We start from the raw sequence: 18,472 nt of genomic DNA on the forward strand, positions 1-18,472 counted from the left end.
GAACTCTACCTGCCAGAATGGATAGTGGCAACTGTAAAGTTTGGTGGAGGAGGAATAATGGTCTGGGGCTGTTTTTCATGGTTCCTTAGTGAAGGGAAATCTTAACGCTACAGCATACAATGACATTCTAGACAATTCTGTGCTTCCAAGTTTGCCCTGTGCACAAAGCGAGGTCCATACAGAAATGGATTGTTGAGATCGGTGTGGAATAACTTTACTGGCCTGCACAGGGGCATGACCTCTACCCCATCAAACACCTTTGGGATGAATTGGAACACCGACTGCGAGCCAGGCCTAATCGCCCAACATCATTGCCCGACCTCACTAACGCTCTTGTGGCTGAATGGAAGCTAATCCCTGCATCAATGTTCCTTTCCAGAAGAGTGGAGGCTGTTATAGCTGCAAAGGGGGGACCAACTCCATATTAATGCTCATGATTTCAGAATGAGATGTTTGACGAGAAGGTGTCCATATACTTTTGGTCATGTAGTGTATGTTGAGCAGTGTTTCTCAAACAGTAAGTTCAGAATCACGTGTTCTGGTGCACCATGTTTTCTGATGAGATGTAGTAACCACTGCTGACAACACATGATGAAACGCCTCACGATGAGGTGGAATACATGACAGGTGGCAGATCACTCAACACCAACCACGCACAAATCAGCTGTCTCTCAGAAATATCAGTCTTTCTAGTGAAGTCATAAGCCCACAAGCACTCTCACATATCTAGACAACTGCACAACCTCTCACAAACTACTGTTTCTTCCCTCACCAACACACTCGCCACCTGGGTCTCGTGTAGAGCTCTCCTTTCCTCTGGTTTCAGCCTGACTTAGCTGTCCGACCCATTGGACTTCTCAGACACTCTACAACCCTGACCTCTACTCCCCTGGGCCCAGATTCACAAAAACCTTCTTTCGAAGAAATTTCTTCTTAACTGCCATTTTTTCCTTAACTATAGACTTACGAATAATGTTAAGCAAAGTTCCTACTCCTCAAAAAGGTTATAGGAAATTGTATTGCACTTCTTATGTTTCTCCATAATTAAGCAAAAAGTTTAAAAGAAATGTGATTATTGAAAATGAAGTTATTGGAAATGTCCTTAATTCAAAGATAGCTAAACCCTTGTCTAAAACTCAGGGCATCGAGAGAAAAAGCTCACGAAAGCAATTGAACACGTTTAATTCACTCACAAACTTCATCTGAAAGTTTCAGTATTGATTATTTTAAACCCAAGAACATGTTTTAGAACAGTAATCTCAGTAGGAAATATGCTAACATGATTTCAATTGCTAGCTAGATAGCTAGCTAAAACGGTTGCCTAGCAACAAACATTTTAAGAACATTTAAAAAAAGTTATTTGAAAAGTTTGTAAGAAATCACTAAATCTAAAGATATTGTTGAGGAATTACAATTAAGAACTTATCTTATCTTATCTTTGTGCTTTTTTTTCTTAGGAAGCTTCTTAAGTTTTTGCGAAATAAGTGTTTTTTGAATCTGGGCCCTGGCCCTTACAGACACATCCACTACCTCCAGCTCTTGTCTGGAGCACCAGCAGTTGTGAACAAACAAACCTGTAGATTTTATGAAAGTGGTGTTGGGGGTAAAACATACGACATTATAAAATCCATGGATATATATACAGACAGACAGACAGACAGACAGACAGGTAGATTTTATGAAAATATTGGGTATTGCAAGTACAGTATATCCAAGGTCAGAAAGACTGTGGCTGGTTGGTTTAGGGGTATGACACACAGACAGGAAGACAGACCTGTTGTGGACAGTCTCTGATCAACACAACACCAATGAAGCCTACGTCAACTCATCTCTGAGGGTGATGATGTTGGTTAGTATGACATCCAGACCGCCATCTTAATATATATTTTTACTTCAGTGTTCACCTGTTGATTCACCACAACACATTTCTGGGTGATATGTAAGCAACTGTTTTAACTTTGTCAGATCTGTTCAGCCATGATGCTGTGTCCATGGCATGTTCCCGCGAACGGTGGCTCAATTCCGCCGGTTTCCAAACTTTTATCTCCCACCTGAAGCGACTCCAATTTTCTTGTGATCCACCAAATCAATAGTGACAACCCTGTCAACTTGATAGAACATGACATAACCCATCCTATATGAGGAACTGTTATATTCTGTCTTTGACAGCAGTCACACTTTCAGGCAACTCCTGTACACCAGGCCCTCTACCTTGTCCTCTCCTCTACACCTCCACCCTACCTCTCTCCTCTACCCCTCTACCTTGTCCTCTCCTCTACCCCTCCACCCTACCCCTCACCTCTACCCCTCTACCCTGTTCTCTCCTCTACCCCTCCACCCTACCTCTCTCCTCTACCCCTCTACCCTGTCCTCTCCTCTACCCCTCCACCCTACCCCTCACCTCTACCCCTCTACCCTGTCCTCTTCTCTACCCCTCCACCCTACCCCTCACCTCTGCCCCTCTACCTTGTCCTCTCCTCTACCCCTCCACCCTACCTCTCTCCTCTACCCCTCTACCCTGTCCTCTCCTCTACCCCTCCACCCTACCCCTCACCTCTACCCCTCTACCCTGTCCTCTCCTCTACCCCTCCACCCTACCCCTCACCTCTACCCCTCTACCCTGTCCTCTCCTCTACCCCTCCACCCTACCTCTCTCCCTCTACCCTGTCCTCTACTCTACCCCTCTACCATGTCCTCTCCTCTACCCTGTCGTCTCCTCTACCCCTCCACCCTACCCCTCTCCTCTACCCCTCTACCCTGTCCTATCCTCTACCCCTCCACCCTACCTCTCTCTTCTACCCCTCAACATTGTCCTCTACTCTACCCCTCTACCCTGCCCTCTCCTCTACCCCTCTACCCTGTCCTCTACTCTACCCCTCTACCATGTCCTCTACCCTGTCATCTCCTCTACCCCTCCACCCTACCCATCTCCTCTACCCCTCTACCCTGTCCTCTTCTCTACCCTGTCCTCTCCTCTACCCCTCTACCCTGTCCTCTCCTCTACCCCTCTACCCTGTCCTCTTCTCCACCCCTTTACCCTGCCCTCTCCTCTACCCCTCTACCCTGTCCTCTTCTCTACCCCTTTACCCTACCCTCTCCTCTACCCCTCTACCCTGTCCTCTTCTCTACCCCTCTACCCTGTCCTCTCCTCTACCCCTCCACCCTGTCCTCTCCTCTACCCCTCTACCCTGTCCTCTCCTCTACCCCTTTACCCTGCCCTCTCCTCTACCCCTTTACCCTGCCCTCTCCTCTACCCCTCTACCCTGTCCTCTCCTCTACCCCTCTACCCTGTCCTCTCCTCTACCCCGTCCTCTCCTCTACCCCTCTACCACGTCCTCTCCTCTACCCCTCTACCCTGTCCTCTTCTCTACCCCTTTACCCTGCCCTCTCCTCTACCCCTCTACCCTGTCCTCTCCTCTACCTCTACCCTGTCCTCTCCTCTACCCCTCTACCCTGTCCTCTTCTCTACCTCTACCCTGTCCTCTCCTCTACCCCTCTACCTTGTCCTCTCCTCTACCCTGTCCTCTCCTCTACCCCTCTACCCTGTCCTCTCCTCTACCCCTCTACCCTGTCCTCTCCTCTACCCCTCTACCCTGTCCTCTCCTCTACCCCTCTACCCTGTCCTCTCCTCTACCCCTCTACCCTGTCCTCTCCTCTACCCCTCTACCCTGTCCTCTCCTCTACCTCTACCCTGTCCTCTCCCCCTCTACCCTGTCCTCTTCTCTACCTTTACCCTGCCCTCTCCTCTACCCCTCTACCCTGTCCTCTTCTCTACCTTTACCCTGCCCTCTCCTCTACCCCTCTACCCTACCCTACCCTCTCCACTTTCCACTACCCCTCCTCTCTACACTCTCTTTCTCCTACCTCTCTCCCCTACCCTCTTTCCCCTACCCGTCCTCTCTCTCTACCCTACCCAGCACTTCTTTGTCTCTTTTACCCCATCCTCTCTCTCCTTTTCCCTTAACCCTCTCTCCCCTATCTGTCCCTCAGTCCAAAGATCCACCCAGGGCTCTAGAAACAAAGTAATGAGAACAAACTCTGTCTCTGTCTTATATTCTCTGACATTTCACACAAATACACACTAAACTCAAAGTTCACCTACCTTATGATGGCTAATACTCAACGCAGGAACTCCAAATGTACTGCTTTATAATCCGAATCTTGTGAGGCCAAAGAGAGAGGCTCACTGTCCCACTGTCAAACAGAAACACACACCGACACACATAGTCAGACAAGCCGAATGGGGCTCCCAGCAATGCAGTCAGAAATAGAGTGACACAGACAGCCATCTCAGCCATCACACACACACACACACACACACACACACACACACACACACACACACACACACACACACACACACACACACACACACACACACACACACAGTTCTATTATTATGACACACACACACAGATAAGGGAGGCAGCTGGCTTGCCACCAGATAGAGCTATAAATATAGTGGGACTGGGGGAGGTGGTAGGGGATACTACCCTGTTAGGAGAACTGGATTTTAGCAAATGACAGGGGAGAGAGGGGACAGAGAAAGAAAGAGAGAAAGAGTGAGAGGTGAGAGAGAGAATACAGTTGGGGCAAAGCAATGGGTAAAAGAGGATGCTGTAGCAAACTAAGGCTTCCTGCATCTTCATTTGTCTAAGGTTTAGACTTCAGGTCTAAACAAGCCAACGGATAAATGGCATATAGAGACTGAGGCGAGAGAGTGGAAAGCTGGAATGAATGTATTGGCTATTGGGATTTGGGCATAAGAGTGATGGATTGCTGTTGATGTTGTTAGACTGAAACAAACACACACACAAACTCTAAGCCCAAAGCCCATTCCATAGCAACTGCTAGAAAAAGCCACGTATCTCTGAATTGGGTTACGTTAATCCTTACCCTTTTGCAAACTTTAATCTAATTTTCCTAGCCTGCTGCGTAAATTGTCCTAACCTGATGCGGAAAGTCAATTCTGGCCAATTCTGACATAAACTGTATCCCATCTAGTCAAAACCGTTCTAACCTGACTGACAGCTACAGCTGAGAGAGGAAGAGCCTCATAAAGCAAGACAGAGGATTGGATTAAAATGGCCGAGTTCACCAGGGAGGAGTGAAAGTAATTGCATTCGTTTTATATGCGGGCTGCCTCCAGGGATGAGTTGGGTGCCTCGTTCAAAGCCGATGGCACAGAATAAAGTGACATATGTCAAGCACGTGGAGTGATGATTTATAATTCTGAGTTTTCACATGCATACAGTGCATTCGGAAAGTGTTTAGACCCCTTCAATTTTTCCACATTTTGTGGACACATCTTATTCTAAACTGGATTGAATATATATTTTTTCACTAATCAATCTACACACCTTCCAACAGGACAACAACCCTAAGCACACAGCCAAGACAAGGCAGGAGTGGCTTGGGGACAAGTCTCTGAATGTCCTTGAGTGGCCCAGCCAGAGCCTGGACTTAAACCTGATCGAACATCTCTGGAGAGATCTAATAGCTGTGCAACGATGCTCCCCATCCAACCTGACAGATTTTCAGAGGATCTGCAGAGAAGAATGGGAGAAACTCCCAAAATACAGGTGTGCCAAGCTTGTAGCGTCATAACCAAGAAGACTTGAGGCTGTAATCCCTGCCAAAGGGGCTTCAACAAAGTACTGAGTAAAGGGTCTGAATACCAATGTAAATGTCATATTTCAATTTGCTCAAATTTCCACAAACATGTTTTTGTTTTGTCATTATGGGGTATTGTGTGTAGATTGGTGAGAAAAAAATAACAATGTAATCAATATTAGAATAAGGCTGTAATGTAACAAAATGTAGAAAAGTGAAAGGGTCTGAATACTTTCTGAATGTACTGTTAGTGTTTGCTTGCTTTGATAAAATCCCCATATGTCCTTCATCTGCTTCCCAATGAAAACTAGTTTGAAAATGTTAACATATATTTTATGGAAGACATGTATGTTCCTGAATAATGTCCATGATGTACTGTTCCATCTGAGAGGGGTGCTACTTCCTCGCCGGTTTTGCCTGGTCACATCACGTTCCATGTCCCAGTGCACCCTGTTTCAGCCAAACTGAACTTCAGGATGAGGAGCTAGGTGAAGTTAAGAGAGGAGTGAGGGGGACAGAAGAGGTGGGGACAGGGGAGGAAAAAGGACTGGAAGCACTGACCTATCCCAAGAATCCACCAGCTCCCTCTTGGGCACAGTGTGCAGAACAGGTTTCAGGAGAGCACATCAACTATTATGGTATCAATAGTTCAGTGTCTGGTACTTCTCCAAGTTTTTACATTAAATGTGTTATAAAACAGGGGTACATTTATTCATACTTATTCAGTAGCTGGATGTTATTGAAAAATTGTCAGATTGCTTGAACATGAACACATTAGAAGAGCTACACCACACGACACCTGCTCGTCTAACATCTCACTTCAAAATCATGGGCATTAATATGTAGTTGGTCCCCCTTTGCTGCTATAACAGCCTCCACTCTTCTGGGAATGCTTTCCACTAGATGTTGGAACATTGCTGTAGGGACTTGCTTCCATTCAGCCACAACAGCATTGAGGTCGGGCACCGGCTCGCAGTAGGTGTTTCAATTGATCCCAAAGGTGTTCGATGGGGTTGAGGTCAGGGCTCTGTGCAGGCCAGTCAATTTCTTCCACACCGATCTCGAAAAAAACAATTTCTGTATGGACCTCACTTTGTGCACAGGGGCATTGTCATGCTGAAACCGGAAAGGGCATTCCCCAAACTGTTGCCACAAAGTTGGAAGCACAGAATCATCTAGAATGGTGGAGCGTGATTCATCACTACAGAGAACGCGTTTCCACTGCTCCAGAGTCCAATGGCGGCAAGCTTTACACCACTCTAGCCGAAGCTTAGCATTGTGATCTTAGGCTTGTGTGGCTGCTTGATCATGGCAACCCATTTCATTAAGTCATTGTGCTGACGTTGCATCCAGAGGCAGTTTGGAACTGTGTAGTGAGTGTTGCAACCAAGGACAGACAATTTTTACGCGCTACAGCACTCGACGGTCCCATTATATGAGCTTGTGTGACCTACCTCTTCGCGGCTGAGCCATTGTTGCTCCTGGACATTTCCACTTCACAATAACAGCCCTTCACCGGGGCAGCTCTAGCAGGGCAGACATTTGACAAACTTACTTTTTGGGAAGGTGGCATCCTTAGACAGTGCCACGTTGAAAGTCACTGAGCTCTTCAGTATGGCAATTCTAATGCCAATGTCTGTCTATGGACATTGCATGGCTGTGTGCTCGATTTTATACAGCGGTCAGCAACAGGTGAGGCTGAAATAGAAATTCTTAATAGCAAGTCTTAACTTGCCCTTGATATCGTTTTATAATACAGTCGAAGTCAGAAGTTTACATGCACTTAGGTTGGAGTCATTAAAACTTGTTTTTCAACCACTCCACAAATTTCTTAACAAACTATAGTTTTGGCAAGTCGGTTAGGACATCTACTGTGTGCATGACACAATACATTTTTCCAACAATTGTTTACAGACAGATTATTTAATTTATAATTCACTGTATCACAATTCCAGTGGGTCAGAAGTTGCCATTCACTAAGTTGACTGTGCCTTTAAACAGAATTTGGAAAATTCCAGAAAATGTCATGGCTTTAGAAGCTTCTGATAGGCTAATTTAAAATAATTTGAGTCAATTGGAGGTGTACCTGTGGATGTATTTCAAGGCCTACCTTCAAACTCAGTGCCTCTTTGCTTGACATCATGGGAAAATCAAAAGAAATCATCCAAGACCTCAGAAAAACAATTGTAGACCTCCACAAGTCTGGTTCATCCTTGGGAGCAATTTCCAAACGCCTGAAGGTACCACGTTCATCTGTGCAAACAATAGTATGCAAGTATAAACACCATGGGACCACGCAGCAGTCATACCGCTCAGGAAGTTGACGTGTTCTGTCTCCTAGAGATGAATGTACTTTGGTGCAAAAAAATGCAAATCAATCCCAGAACAACAGCAAAGGACCTTGTGAAGATGCTGGAGGTAACAGGTACAAAAGTATCTATATCCACAGTAAAACGAGTCCTATATCGACATAACTTGAAAGGTCGCTCAGCAAGGAAGAAGCCACTGCTCCAAAACCAACCGTGAAGCATGGGGGTGGCAGCATTATGTTGTGGGGGTGCTTTCCTGCAGGAGGGACTGGTGCACTTCATAAAATAGATGGCATGATGGAGGGAAAATTATGTGGATATATTAAAGCAACATCTCAAGACATCAGTCAGTAAGTTAAAGCTTGGTTGCAAATGGGTCTTCCAAACAGACAATGAAGCATAATTCCAAAGTTGTGGCAAAATGGCTTAAGGACAACAAAGTCAAGGTATTGGAGTGGCCATCACAAAGCCCTGACCTCAATCCCATAGAAAATGTGTGGGCAGAACTGAAAAAGCGTGTGCGAGCAAGGAGGCCTATAAACCTGACTCAGTTACACCAGCTCTGTCAGGAGTAATCGGCCAAAATTCACCCAATTTATTGTGGGAAGCTTGTAGAAGGCTACCCGAAACATTTGACCCAAGTTAAACAATTTAAAGACAACACTACCAAGTACTAATTGAGTGTATGAAAACCTTCTACCCACTGGGAATGTGATGAAAGAAATAAAAGCTGAAATAAATCACTACACTATTGTTCCGACATTTCACATTCTTAAAATAAAGTGGTGATCCTAACTGACGTAAGACAGGGAATTTTTACCAGAATTAAATGAAAACTGAGTTTAAATGTATTTGGCTAAGGTGTGTGTAAACTACCAACTTCAATAGTATGTAGTGTACTGTAGTGGCTCAACAAATCACACTTAGACAAAGCAACACGAAAAAAAATGTTTTTATTTATTTCTGAACTGTTTTATATAAGCAGTCCAACACATATGCTCTACCTGTCTTGGAAACAAAACAAAATTCATTAAAACAAAATAATTTTTATAACTATTATTGAATAACATTATCAATAATGATCATTGTCGTCATAATCTCAATCTTAAGAGTAACCCAAAGCCAGTAGTATTTGTGGTACATGTAAAAGAGTGATGTGTGTGGAGCAGTTTTCTACAGCGAGACGTCTGGTGTGAGCTCGTAGACAGGAGGCGCCATTTCCCCAAAACACAATAAATATGAAAGAGCAAGAGTCTGGTATTCAAACAAAAATAATCATCTGGTAACTCGCAGGTTCAATAGCTAAAGTCTTTATGTGCAAGATCCGAGCCAATGTCTTCACCACAAACAGATTAATATACATCAAAATCCCAACCCTTCCCCTGCCCATCGTCATCTGAACAGAAATCTACATCGTTACATCTTTTTAAATAATCCTAGAGCATTTGTCATTTCATATACACATATATTCATATATATACTTGAATTTGTTAGTTTTTATCCTTACTATATGCCATCCTCTTTCAATATCTAGCGCGCGTTTGACAAAAAACATCTCCACTAAATAAACATACTGACAAGCGATTGAAGGCAGCACGCACACACACCAATTGAACCCATTACAACCCAGCCCTGTGTGTGACAGGTAAAGGTGCCAAAAGTCAGACTCACTCCATGCTAGGACAGAGAAACACCTCTCCTCACACTCTGCTCCACAGCACCAGTTGTTCGTTTTGTACCCTTTAAAAGACACACATTCCTCAGATTCAGGGGTTGAGTGTGTGTGTGTGTGTGTGTGTGGCCAAAGGCTGGTGCTGTGAGGGGTCAAAGTTGAGAGAGGAGAATTCATTGGTCCAGAACAGTCAGCCAAACAGCAACAGGTATTTGGCACATTGAACATCAAGTAAGTAACACATTGGCTTAAAAAGGTGCTACAAAGTCATTTCAACAAAAACTAAACCCATTCATTTGGTTTAAAAACAATTAAAAGACACCATGAAAGGTGACCGGTATCTCTAAAACAACATCACTTCCCTCTGACTTGTAAAGGCTACTAAGAATATCCCCCCCAGCCCCACATGCAGGTCACAGCTGAGGAAATGCATGGTTATAACAGACAAGGAACATTGTACTGCATGAAAAAACAAAACCCTGAAATTACAATTGAGTGAACAAATTGTTTCACCTCTTCCTCCTCTCTCTTTTTCGAAAACATCTCCCAGCTGTGCGTTCATGTCATTCAGTTAAACATGTCATGACTCCAGCCTGCAGCACAGCTGGTTCTCCTAAAACTGTGAAACATAAAGCTGCATTCTGGGTCACAATCAGAAATCATTTATAGGAAAGTTCAAACCAGCCTGAAGTGAACTAACTGATGGTTTGTGGAGTCAACAACCTAACACCTCTCTCTCTCTGCACTGACGTCCCTATACAACCATTCCTGTGTGTCTGTCTGTAAATCTGCATCTGGATGACTGCAAGACTATGGCATACACACAAATTAGGACTGCCCTGATACAATCGCACAGTATTTGGCCCTCAGAGGTTCACAGATGCATGCACGTGCGCGCGCACACACACCCACTGAGGTATGCACACTGCCAGTTGATTGAAAGCTGTCAGACCCCCCCCTCCCCACATGCCCATAGAGAAGAGGACAGACAGACATGTATTGTAGAGTAGTACTGTTTTATACAGGAGATACAGAGAAGGACTTGGGCTATATACACATACTGTGGCCCATAAAGATCGCTAGTCAGTCAGTAGATCCCTCCTCCATCTATGTCTCTGTCGGATTGACGGTGTGTCCTTCATACACACCATCCCCTGTTCCTATAGTTACGAGTACAAGCGTTCCCCGGTCTCCATGGTTACCAGCAGCTGTACAGGAGCCAATCGGGGAAGTTTGTCCATGGTCACAAGAGTTCCGTGCCAGTGAGATCTGTATCCGAGGGCGATGCCTGCTTTCAAACGGGTCCTCCTGGGTGCTCAGGTGACTCAAGTAAATATTGACGTTGGCACATTATGCACTTCAATGATGGAGGGAGGGAGGACATGAACAAAGGGTAAAAGTCTCTTCCAAATTCAAAGCAGCTTTCTTCCTCTCCTTTTTCATTCTCTGTTGAAGGAATAACAACCTGCTTCCACCTCTATGCACACACACGGACAATAGCATATACACACACACACACACACACACACAGGGACAATAGCATACACACACACACGGACAATAGCATACACACACACACGGACAATAGCATACACACGGACACACACACACACACAGGGACAATAGCATACACACGGACAATAGCATACACACGGACAATAGCATACACACGGACAATAGCATACACACACACACACACAGGGACAATAGCATACACACACACACAGGGACAATAGCGTTCACGCGCACACACACACGCACACACAGGGAGAAAAGCGTACACACACACGCACGCACACACACACAGGGACAATAGCGTACACACACAGCAACACACAGGGACAATAACGTACACACACAGCAACAATAGCATACACACACAGCAACAATAGCATACACACACAGCAACACACAGGGACAATAGCGTACACACACAGCAACACACAGGGACAATAGCATACACACACAGCAACACACAGCAACACACAGGGACAATAGCATACACACACACAGCAACAATAGCGTACACACACAGCAACACACAGGGACAATAGCGTACACACACAGCAACACACAGGGACAATAGCGTACACACACAGCAACACACAGGGACAATAGCGTACACACACAGCAACAATTGCATACACACACAGCAACACACAGGGACAATAGCGTACACACACAGCAACACACAGGGACAATAGCATACACACACACAGCAACAATAGCGTACACACACAGCAACACACAGGGACAATAGCGTACACACACAGCAACACACAGGGACAATAGCGTACACACACAGCAACACACAGGGACAATAGCGTACACACACAGCAACAATTGCATACACACACAGCAACACACAGGGACAATAGCGTACACACACAGCAACACACAGGGACAATAGCATACACACACAGCAACAATAGCATACACACACAGCAACAATAGCATACACACGCAGCAACAATAGCGTACACACAGCAACACACAGGGACAATAGCGTACACACACATCAACACACAGGGACAATAGCGTACACACACAGCAACACACAGGGACAATAGCATACACACACACAGCAACACACAGGGACAGTAGCGTACACACAGGGACAATAGCGTACACACAGGGACAATAGCGTACACACAGGGATAATAGCGTACACACAGGGACAATAACGTACACACAGGGACAATAGCGTACACACAGGGACAATAGCGTACACACAGGGACAATAGCGTACACACAGGGACAATAGCGTACACACAGGGACAATAACGTACACACACACTGCAACACACACAGTTCATTGCCATTCTCTTGGTATGTCCCAGCAGGTCTATGCTCCTTCTGCTTTTCTCTCCTCCCCTCCGTATGAGCCCACAGGAGAGAAATGTCATTGGTCCAGCCCCCTCTCTCCAAGCGATGCCATTGGTCCAGATCTTCACCTCCTGCTTTAGGTCCTGCCCCTACACTACAGTCAGATAATCCTGTGGAGAGTGGCTGGCAGGTGTGTGTGGCTCAGGTCCAGTCTCAAGACGAGGCTGGGGAATGAGGGAGACAAGGAGAAGAGGGGCCCTAGTCTTCAGTCTCCTACTCCAGGGCTGCTTTCTGCTGCTCTGCCAGGATGACTGGGTGGAATGCCAGTGCATTGGGGTGAGAGGAGTGTGTCATCATTGAGAGGGTCTACCCCGAGGCTACAGTGAGAGATGGAGGAGAGAAAACACTCTGGACCTCTTTAGGTACATGCACATCTCTTTCCCTTCATCCCAGGGTCCCATGGTACGCTTTGGCTTTCAGAGGAGAGAGGCTGCCGGCTTGGTCCATACACACTCCAGGGCGAGAGTGCGGGGTGTTACTGTATGTTTGTGTGTGTGTGTCTAGGGCTGGGGGGGCGGGGTCATAGGGGATGAGGTTATAAGATGCAGTGTGTGTGTGTGTGCAGGTGTGTAGCCTACAGGCCGTTGCTGTTGTGGTGTGTGAGGGGAGGTTTGGAGAGCTCCACCCCCCCAGCCCGTCCCTTCCCAATGACCTTAGGAGCGCGACGCAGCAGCTTCTGGGCCTCAGTGAACGCCTCGGTCAGCTCCTTCTTCCACTGGACAAACTCTGGGTCACTCTGCAGACAGGTAGCACACATATTACACACACACCTTCCATTTGACTAACTTACAACCAGCACAATCATTTATAGAGAGCGAGACAGTGAAAGAGGAAGAGACCAAGACAGAAAGATCTAGTAGTTTTCCTCCGTACCTCACACTGCAAGACAACCTGCTTCCCTCCTTTGATGCGCAGCAGGATGCACTTCTTATCTTTAATCTGCGTCTCCTCCACCGTCACAATCTGCTCCATCGTCAGCAGGTTTTGCTGTTGAACACACACCAACTAATCAGAAATTCACTTCGGGGAGGTGAGGAATCAATCACAGACAAGCTGGCTATGAGATGGACCAATCAAAATGGAGCAATAGAGGAGAGGGGTCTTCGGAACGGAGCTGCAGAGTAAGGACGTTTCTCTAAACTCTGAAAGGAAGGAAGAGAGGAGGGTGGGCCAGCAGTGGTCAGACTTATCTTTGTGTCTTTTACAGAATGTTTTCATGTTTTCATCCAGGCCTACAGAATGTTTTCATGTTTTTATCCAGGCCTACAGAATGTTTTTTATCCAGGCTTAGAGAATGTTTTTTATCCAGGCTTAGAGAATGTTTTCATCCAGGCTTAGAGAATGTTTATATCCAGGCTTAGAGAATGTTTATATCCAGGCCTACAGAATGTTTTTTTATCCAGGCCTACAGAATGTTTTTATCCAGGCTTAGAGAATGTTTTCATCCAGGCCTACAGAATGTTTTTTATCCAGGCTTAGAGAATGTTTTTATCCAGGCCTACAGAATGTTTTTATCCAGGCTTAGAGAATGTTTTCATCCAGGCCTACAGAATGTTTTTTATCCAGGCTTAGAGAATGTTTTCATCCAGGCCTACAGAATGTTTTTTATCCAGGCTTAGAGAATGTTTTTATCCAGGCCTACAGAATGTTTTTTATCCAGGCTTAGAGAATGTTTTTATCCAGGCCTAGAGAATGTTTTCATGTTTTATATCCAGGCCTACAGAATGTTTTCATCCAGGCCTACAGAATGTTTTCATCCAGGCCTACAGAATGTTTTCATGTTTTTATCCAGACCTACAGAATTTCATGTTTTTATCCAGGCCTACAGAATGTTTTCATGTTTTCATCCAGGCCTACATAATGTTTTCATGTTTTTATCCAGGCCTACAGAATGTTTTCATGTCTTCATCCAGGCCTACAGAATGTTTTCATCCAGGCCTACAGAATGTTTTCATCCAGGCCTACAGAATGTTTTCATCCAGGCCTACAGAATGTTTTCATCCAGGCCTATATAATGTTTTTATCCAGGCCTACAGAATGTTTATATGTTTTCATCCCTGCCTACAGAATGTTTTCATCCAGGCCTACAGAATGCTTTAATATTTTTATCCAGGCCTACAGAATGTTTTCATCCAGGCCGACAGAATGTTTTTATCCAGGCCTACAGAATGTTTATATCCAGGCCTAGAGAATGTTTTCATCCAGGCCGACAGAATGTTTTCATCCAGGCCTAGAGAATGTTTTCATCCAGGCCTAGAGAATGTTTTTATCCAGGCCTACAGAATGTTTATATCCAGGCCTAGAGAATGTTTTCATCCAGGACTAGAGAATGTTTTTATCCAGGCCTACAGAATGTTTTCATGTTTATATCCAGGCCTAGAGAATGTTTATATCCAGGCCTACAGAATGTTTATATCCAGGCCTAGAGAATGTTTTTTATCTAGGCCTACAGAATGTTTTCATCCAGGCCGACAGAATGTTTTCATCCAGGCCTACAGAATGTTTTCATCCAGGCCTACAGAATGTTTTCATCCAGGCCTACAGAATGTTTTATATCCAGGCCTAGAGAATGTTTTTTATCTAGGCCTACAGAATGTTTTCATCCAGGCCGACAGAATGTTTTCATCCAGGCCTACAGAATGTTTTCATCCAGGCCTACAGAATGTTTTCATCCAGGCCTACAGAATGTTTTATATCCAGGCCTAGAGAATGTTTTCATCCAGGCCTAGAGAATGTTTTCATCCAGGCCTACAGAATGCTTTCATCCAGGCCTACAGAATGTTTTTATCCAGGCCTACAGAATGTTTTAATGTTTTTATCCAGGCCTACAGAATGTTTTTATCCAGGCCTACAGAATGTTTATATCCAGGCCTAGAGAATGTTTTCATCCAGGCCTACAGAATGTTTTCATCCAGGCCGACAGAATGTTTTCATCCAGGACGACAGAATGTTTTTATCCAGGCCGACAGAATGTTATATATCCAGGCCGACAGAATGTTATATATCCAGGCCGACAGAATGTTATATATCCAGGCCGACAGAATGTTTTTTATCCAGGCCTAGAGAATGTTTTTATCCAGGCCTAGAGAATGTTTTTATCCAGGCCTACAGAATATTTTTATCCAGGCCTACAGAATGTTTTAATGTTTTTATCCAGGCCTACAGAATGTTTTAATGTTTTTATCCAGGCCTACAGAATGTTTTATATCCAGGCCGACAGAATGTTTTACATCCAGGCCTAGAGAATGTTTTTATCCAGGCCTACAGAATGTTTTCATGTTCTTATCCAGGCCTACAGAATGTTTTTATGTTTTCATCCAGGCCTAGAGAATGTTTTTATCCAGGCCTACAGAATGTTTTTGTCCAGGCCTACAGAATGTTTTAATGTTTTTATCCAGGCCTACAGAATGTTTTAATGTTTTTATCCAGGCCTACAGAATGTTTTATATCCAGGCCAACAGAATGTTTTACATCCAGGCCTAGAGAATGTTTTTATCCAGGCCTACAGAATGTTTTTATGTTTTCATCCAGGCCTAGAGAATGTTCTTATCCAGGCCTACAAAATGTTTTTATGTTTTCATCCAGGCCTAGAGAATGTTTTTATCCAGGCCTACAGAATGTTTTTTATCCAGGCCTGAAGAATGTTTTCATGTTCTTATCCAGGCCTAGAGAATGTTTTTATCCAGGCCTACAGAATGTTTTCATGTTCTTATCCAGGCCTACAGAATGTTTTTATGTTTTCATCCAGGCCTAGAGAATGTTTTTATCCAGGCCTACAGAATGTTTTTGTCCAGGCCTACAGAATGTTTTAATGTTTTTATCCAGGCCTACAGAATGTTTTAATGTTTTTATCCAGGCCTACAGAATGTTTTATATCCAGGCCAACAGAATGTTTTACATCCAGGCCTAGAGAATGTTTTTATCCAGGCCTACAGAATGTTTTTATGTTTTCATCCAGGCCTAGAGAATGTTCTTATCCAGGCCTACAAAATGTTTTTATGTTTTCATCCAGGCCTAGAGAATGTTTTTATCCAGGCCTACAGAATGTTTTTTATCCAGGCCTGAAGAATGTTTTCATGTTCTTATCCAGGCCTACAGAATGTTTTCATCCAGGCCTACAGAATGTTTTCATCCAGGCCTAGAGAATGTTTTAATCCAGGCCTACAGAATGTTTTTATTCAGGCCTAGAGAATGTTTTCATCCAGGCCTACAGAATGTTTTATATCCAGGCCTATAGAATGTTTTAATACAGGCATAGAGAATGTTTTTATCCAGGCCTACAGAATGTTTTAATGTTTTTATCCAGGCCTACAGAATGTTTTATATCCAGGCCTACAGAATGTTTTCTATCCAGGCCGACAGAATGTTTTCTATCCAGGCCTACAGAATGTTTTATATCCAGGCCTACAGAATGTTTTCATGTTCTTATCCAGGCCTACATAATGTTTTTATCCAGGCCTACAGAATGTTTTAATGTTTTTATCCAGGCCTACAGAATGTTTTAATGTTTTTATCCAGGCCTACAGAATGTTTTATATCCAGGCCTACAGAATGTTTTCATCCAGGCCTACAGAATGTTTTATATCCAGGCCGACAATGTTTTATATCCAGGCCTACAGAATGTTTTTATCCAGGCCTACAGAATATTTTTATGTTTTTATCCAGGCCTACAGAATGTTTTAATGTTTTTATCCAGGCCTACAGAATGTTTTCATCCAGGCCTACAGAATGTTTTCATACAGGCCTACAGAATGTTTTTATCCAGGCCTACAGAATGTTTTAATGTTTTTATCCAGGCCTACAGAATGTTTTCATGTTTTTATCCAGGCCTACAGAATGTATTTATCCAGACCTACATAATGTTTTCATGTTCTTATCCAGGCCTACAGAATGTTTTTATCCAGGCCTACAGAATGTTTTCATGTTTTCATCCAGGCCTACAGAATGTTTATATCCAGGCCGACAGAATGTTTTATATCCAGGCCTAGAGAATGTTTCATATCCAGGCCTAGAGAATGTTTTTATCCAGGCCTACAGAATGTTTTCATGTTTTTATCCAGGCCTACAGAATGTATTTGTTCAGGCCTACAGAATGTTTTCATGTTTTTATCCAGGCCTACAGAATGTTTTTATGTTTTCATCCAAGCCTAGAGAATGTTTTATATCCAGGCCTACAGAATGTTTTATATCCAGGCCTACAGAATGTTTTATATCCAGGCCTACATAATGTTTTCATCCAGGCCTAGAGAATGTTTTTATCCAGGCCTACAGAATGTTTTAATGTTTTTATCCTACAGAATGTTTTAATGTTTTTATCCAGGCCTACAGAATGTTATATATCCAGGCCGACAGAATGTTTTTATCCAGGCCTAGAGAATGTTTTTATCCAGGCCTACAGAATGTTTTAATGTTTTTATCCAGGCCTACAGAATGTTTTATATCCAGGCTGACAGAATGTTTTACATCCAGGCCTAGAGAATGTTTTTATCCAGGCCTACAGAATGTTTTAATGTTTTTATCCAGGCCTACAGAATGTTTTTATCCAGGCCTACAGAATGTTTATATCCAGGCCTAGAGAATGTTTTCATCCAGGCCTACAGAATGTTTTCATCCAGGCCGACAGAATGTTTTCATCCAGGACGACAGAATGTTTTTATCCAGGCCGACAGAATGTTATATATCCAGGCCGACAGAATGTTATATATCCAGGCCGACAGAATGTTATATATCCAGGCCGACAGAATGTTTTTTATCCAGGCCTAGAGAATGTTTTTATCCAGGCCTAGAGAATGTTTTTATCCAGGCCTAGAGAATATTTTTATCCAGGCCTACAGAATGTTTTAATGTTTTTATCCAGGCCTACAGAATGTTTTAATGTTTTTATCCAGGCCTACAGAATGTTTTATATCCAGGCCGACAGAATGTTTTACATCCAGGCCTAGAGAATGTTTTTATCCAGGCCTACAGAATGTTTTCATGTTCTTATCCAGGC

At 43.9% G+C, this 18,472-nt stretch overlaps 2 protein-coding genes across 5 annotated transcripts in view; both read right to left on the reverse strand.

The window, feature by feature from the left end:
* The window catches only part of myo18b (myosin XVIIIB), a 61,483-nt gene extending 57,082 nt beyond the window's left edge, over nucleotides 1-4,401 (reverse strand). For 2 of the 4 annotated variants that reach the window (XM_090234165.1, XM_090234164.1), the window contains exon 1: nucleotides 4,103-4,401. The gene's annotated coding sequence lies outside the window, so the exon portion shown is untranslated. The remainder of the gene's footprint in view (nucleotides 1-4,102) is intronic. The other 2 variants (XM_090234163.1, XM_090234162.1) reach the window with 1 other exon arrangement.
* A 4,457-nt stretch (nucleotides 4,402-8,858) lies between these two features.
* grk3 (G protein-coupled receptor kinase 3) overlaps nucleotides 8,859-18,472 on the reverse strand; it is a 108,817-nt gene continuing 99,203 nt past the window's right edge. The window contains exons 20-21 of the mRNA XM_090234166.1: nucleotides 13,354-13,467; nucleotides 8,859-13,216 (exon numbers count right to left, since the gene is read on the reverse strand). Coding sequence (XP_090090292.1) covers nucleotides 13,055-13,216; nucleotides 13,354-13,467 — 276 coding nt within the window. The 3' untranslated portion in view covers nucleotides 8,859-13,054. The remainder of the gene's footprint in view (nucleotides 13,217-13,353; nucleotides 13,468-18,472) is intronic.

The sequence above is a fragment of the Oncorhynchus mykiss genome, chromosome 5 (assembly GCF_057628025.1).
Source record: "Oncorhynchus mykiss isolate SJ-2025 chromosome 5, ASM5762802v1, whole genome shotgun sequence".
In the NCBI taxonomy this organism is placed as follows: domain Eukaryota; kingdom Metazoa; phylum Chordata; class Actinopteri; order Salmoniformes; family Salmonidae; genus Oncorhynchus; species Oncorhynchus mykiss.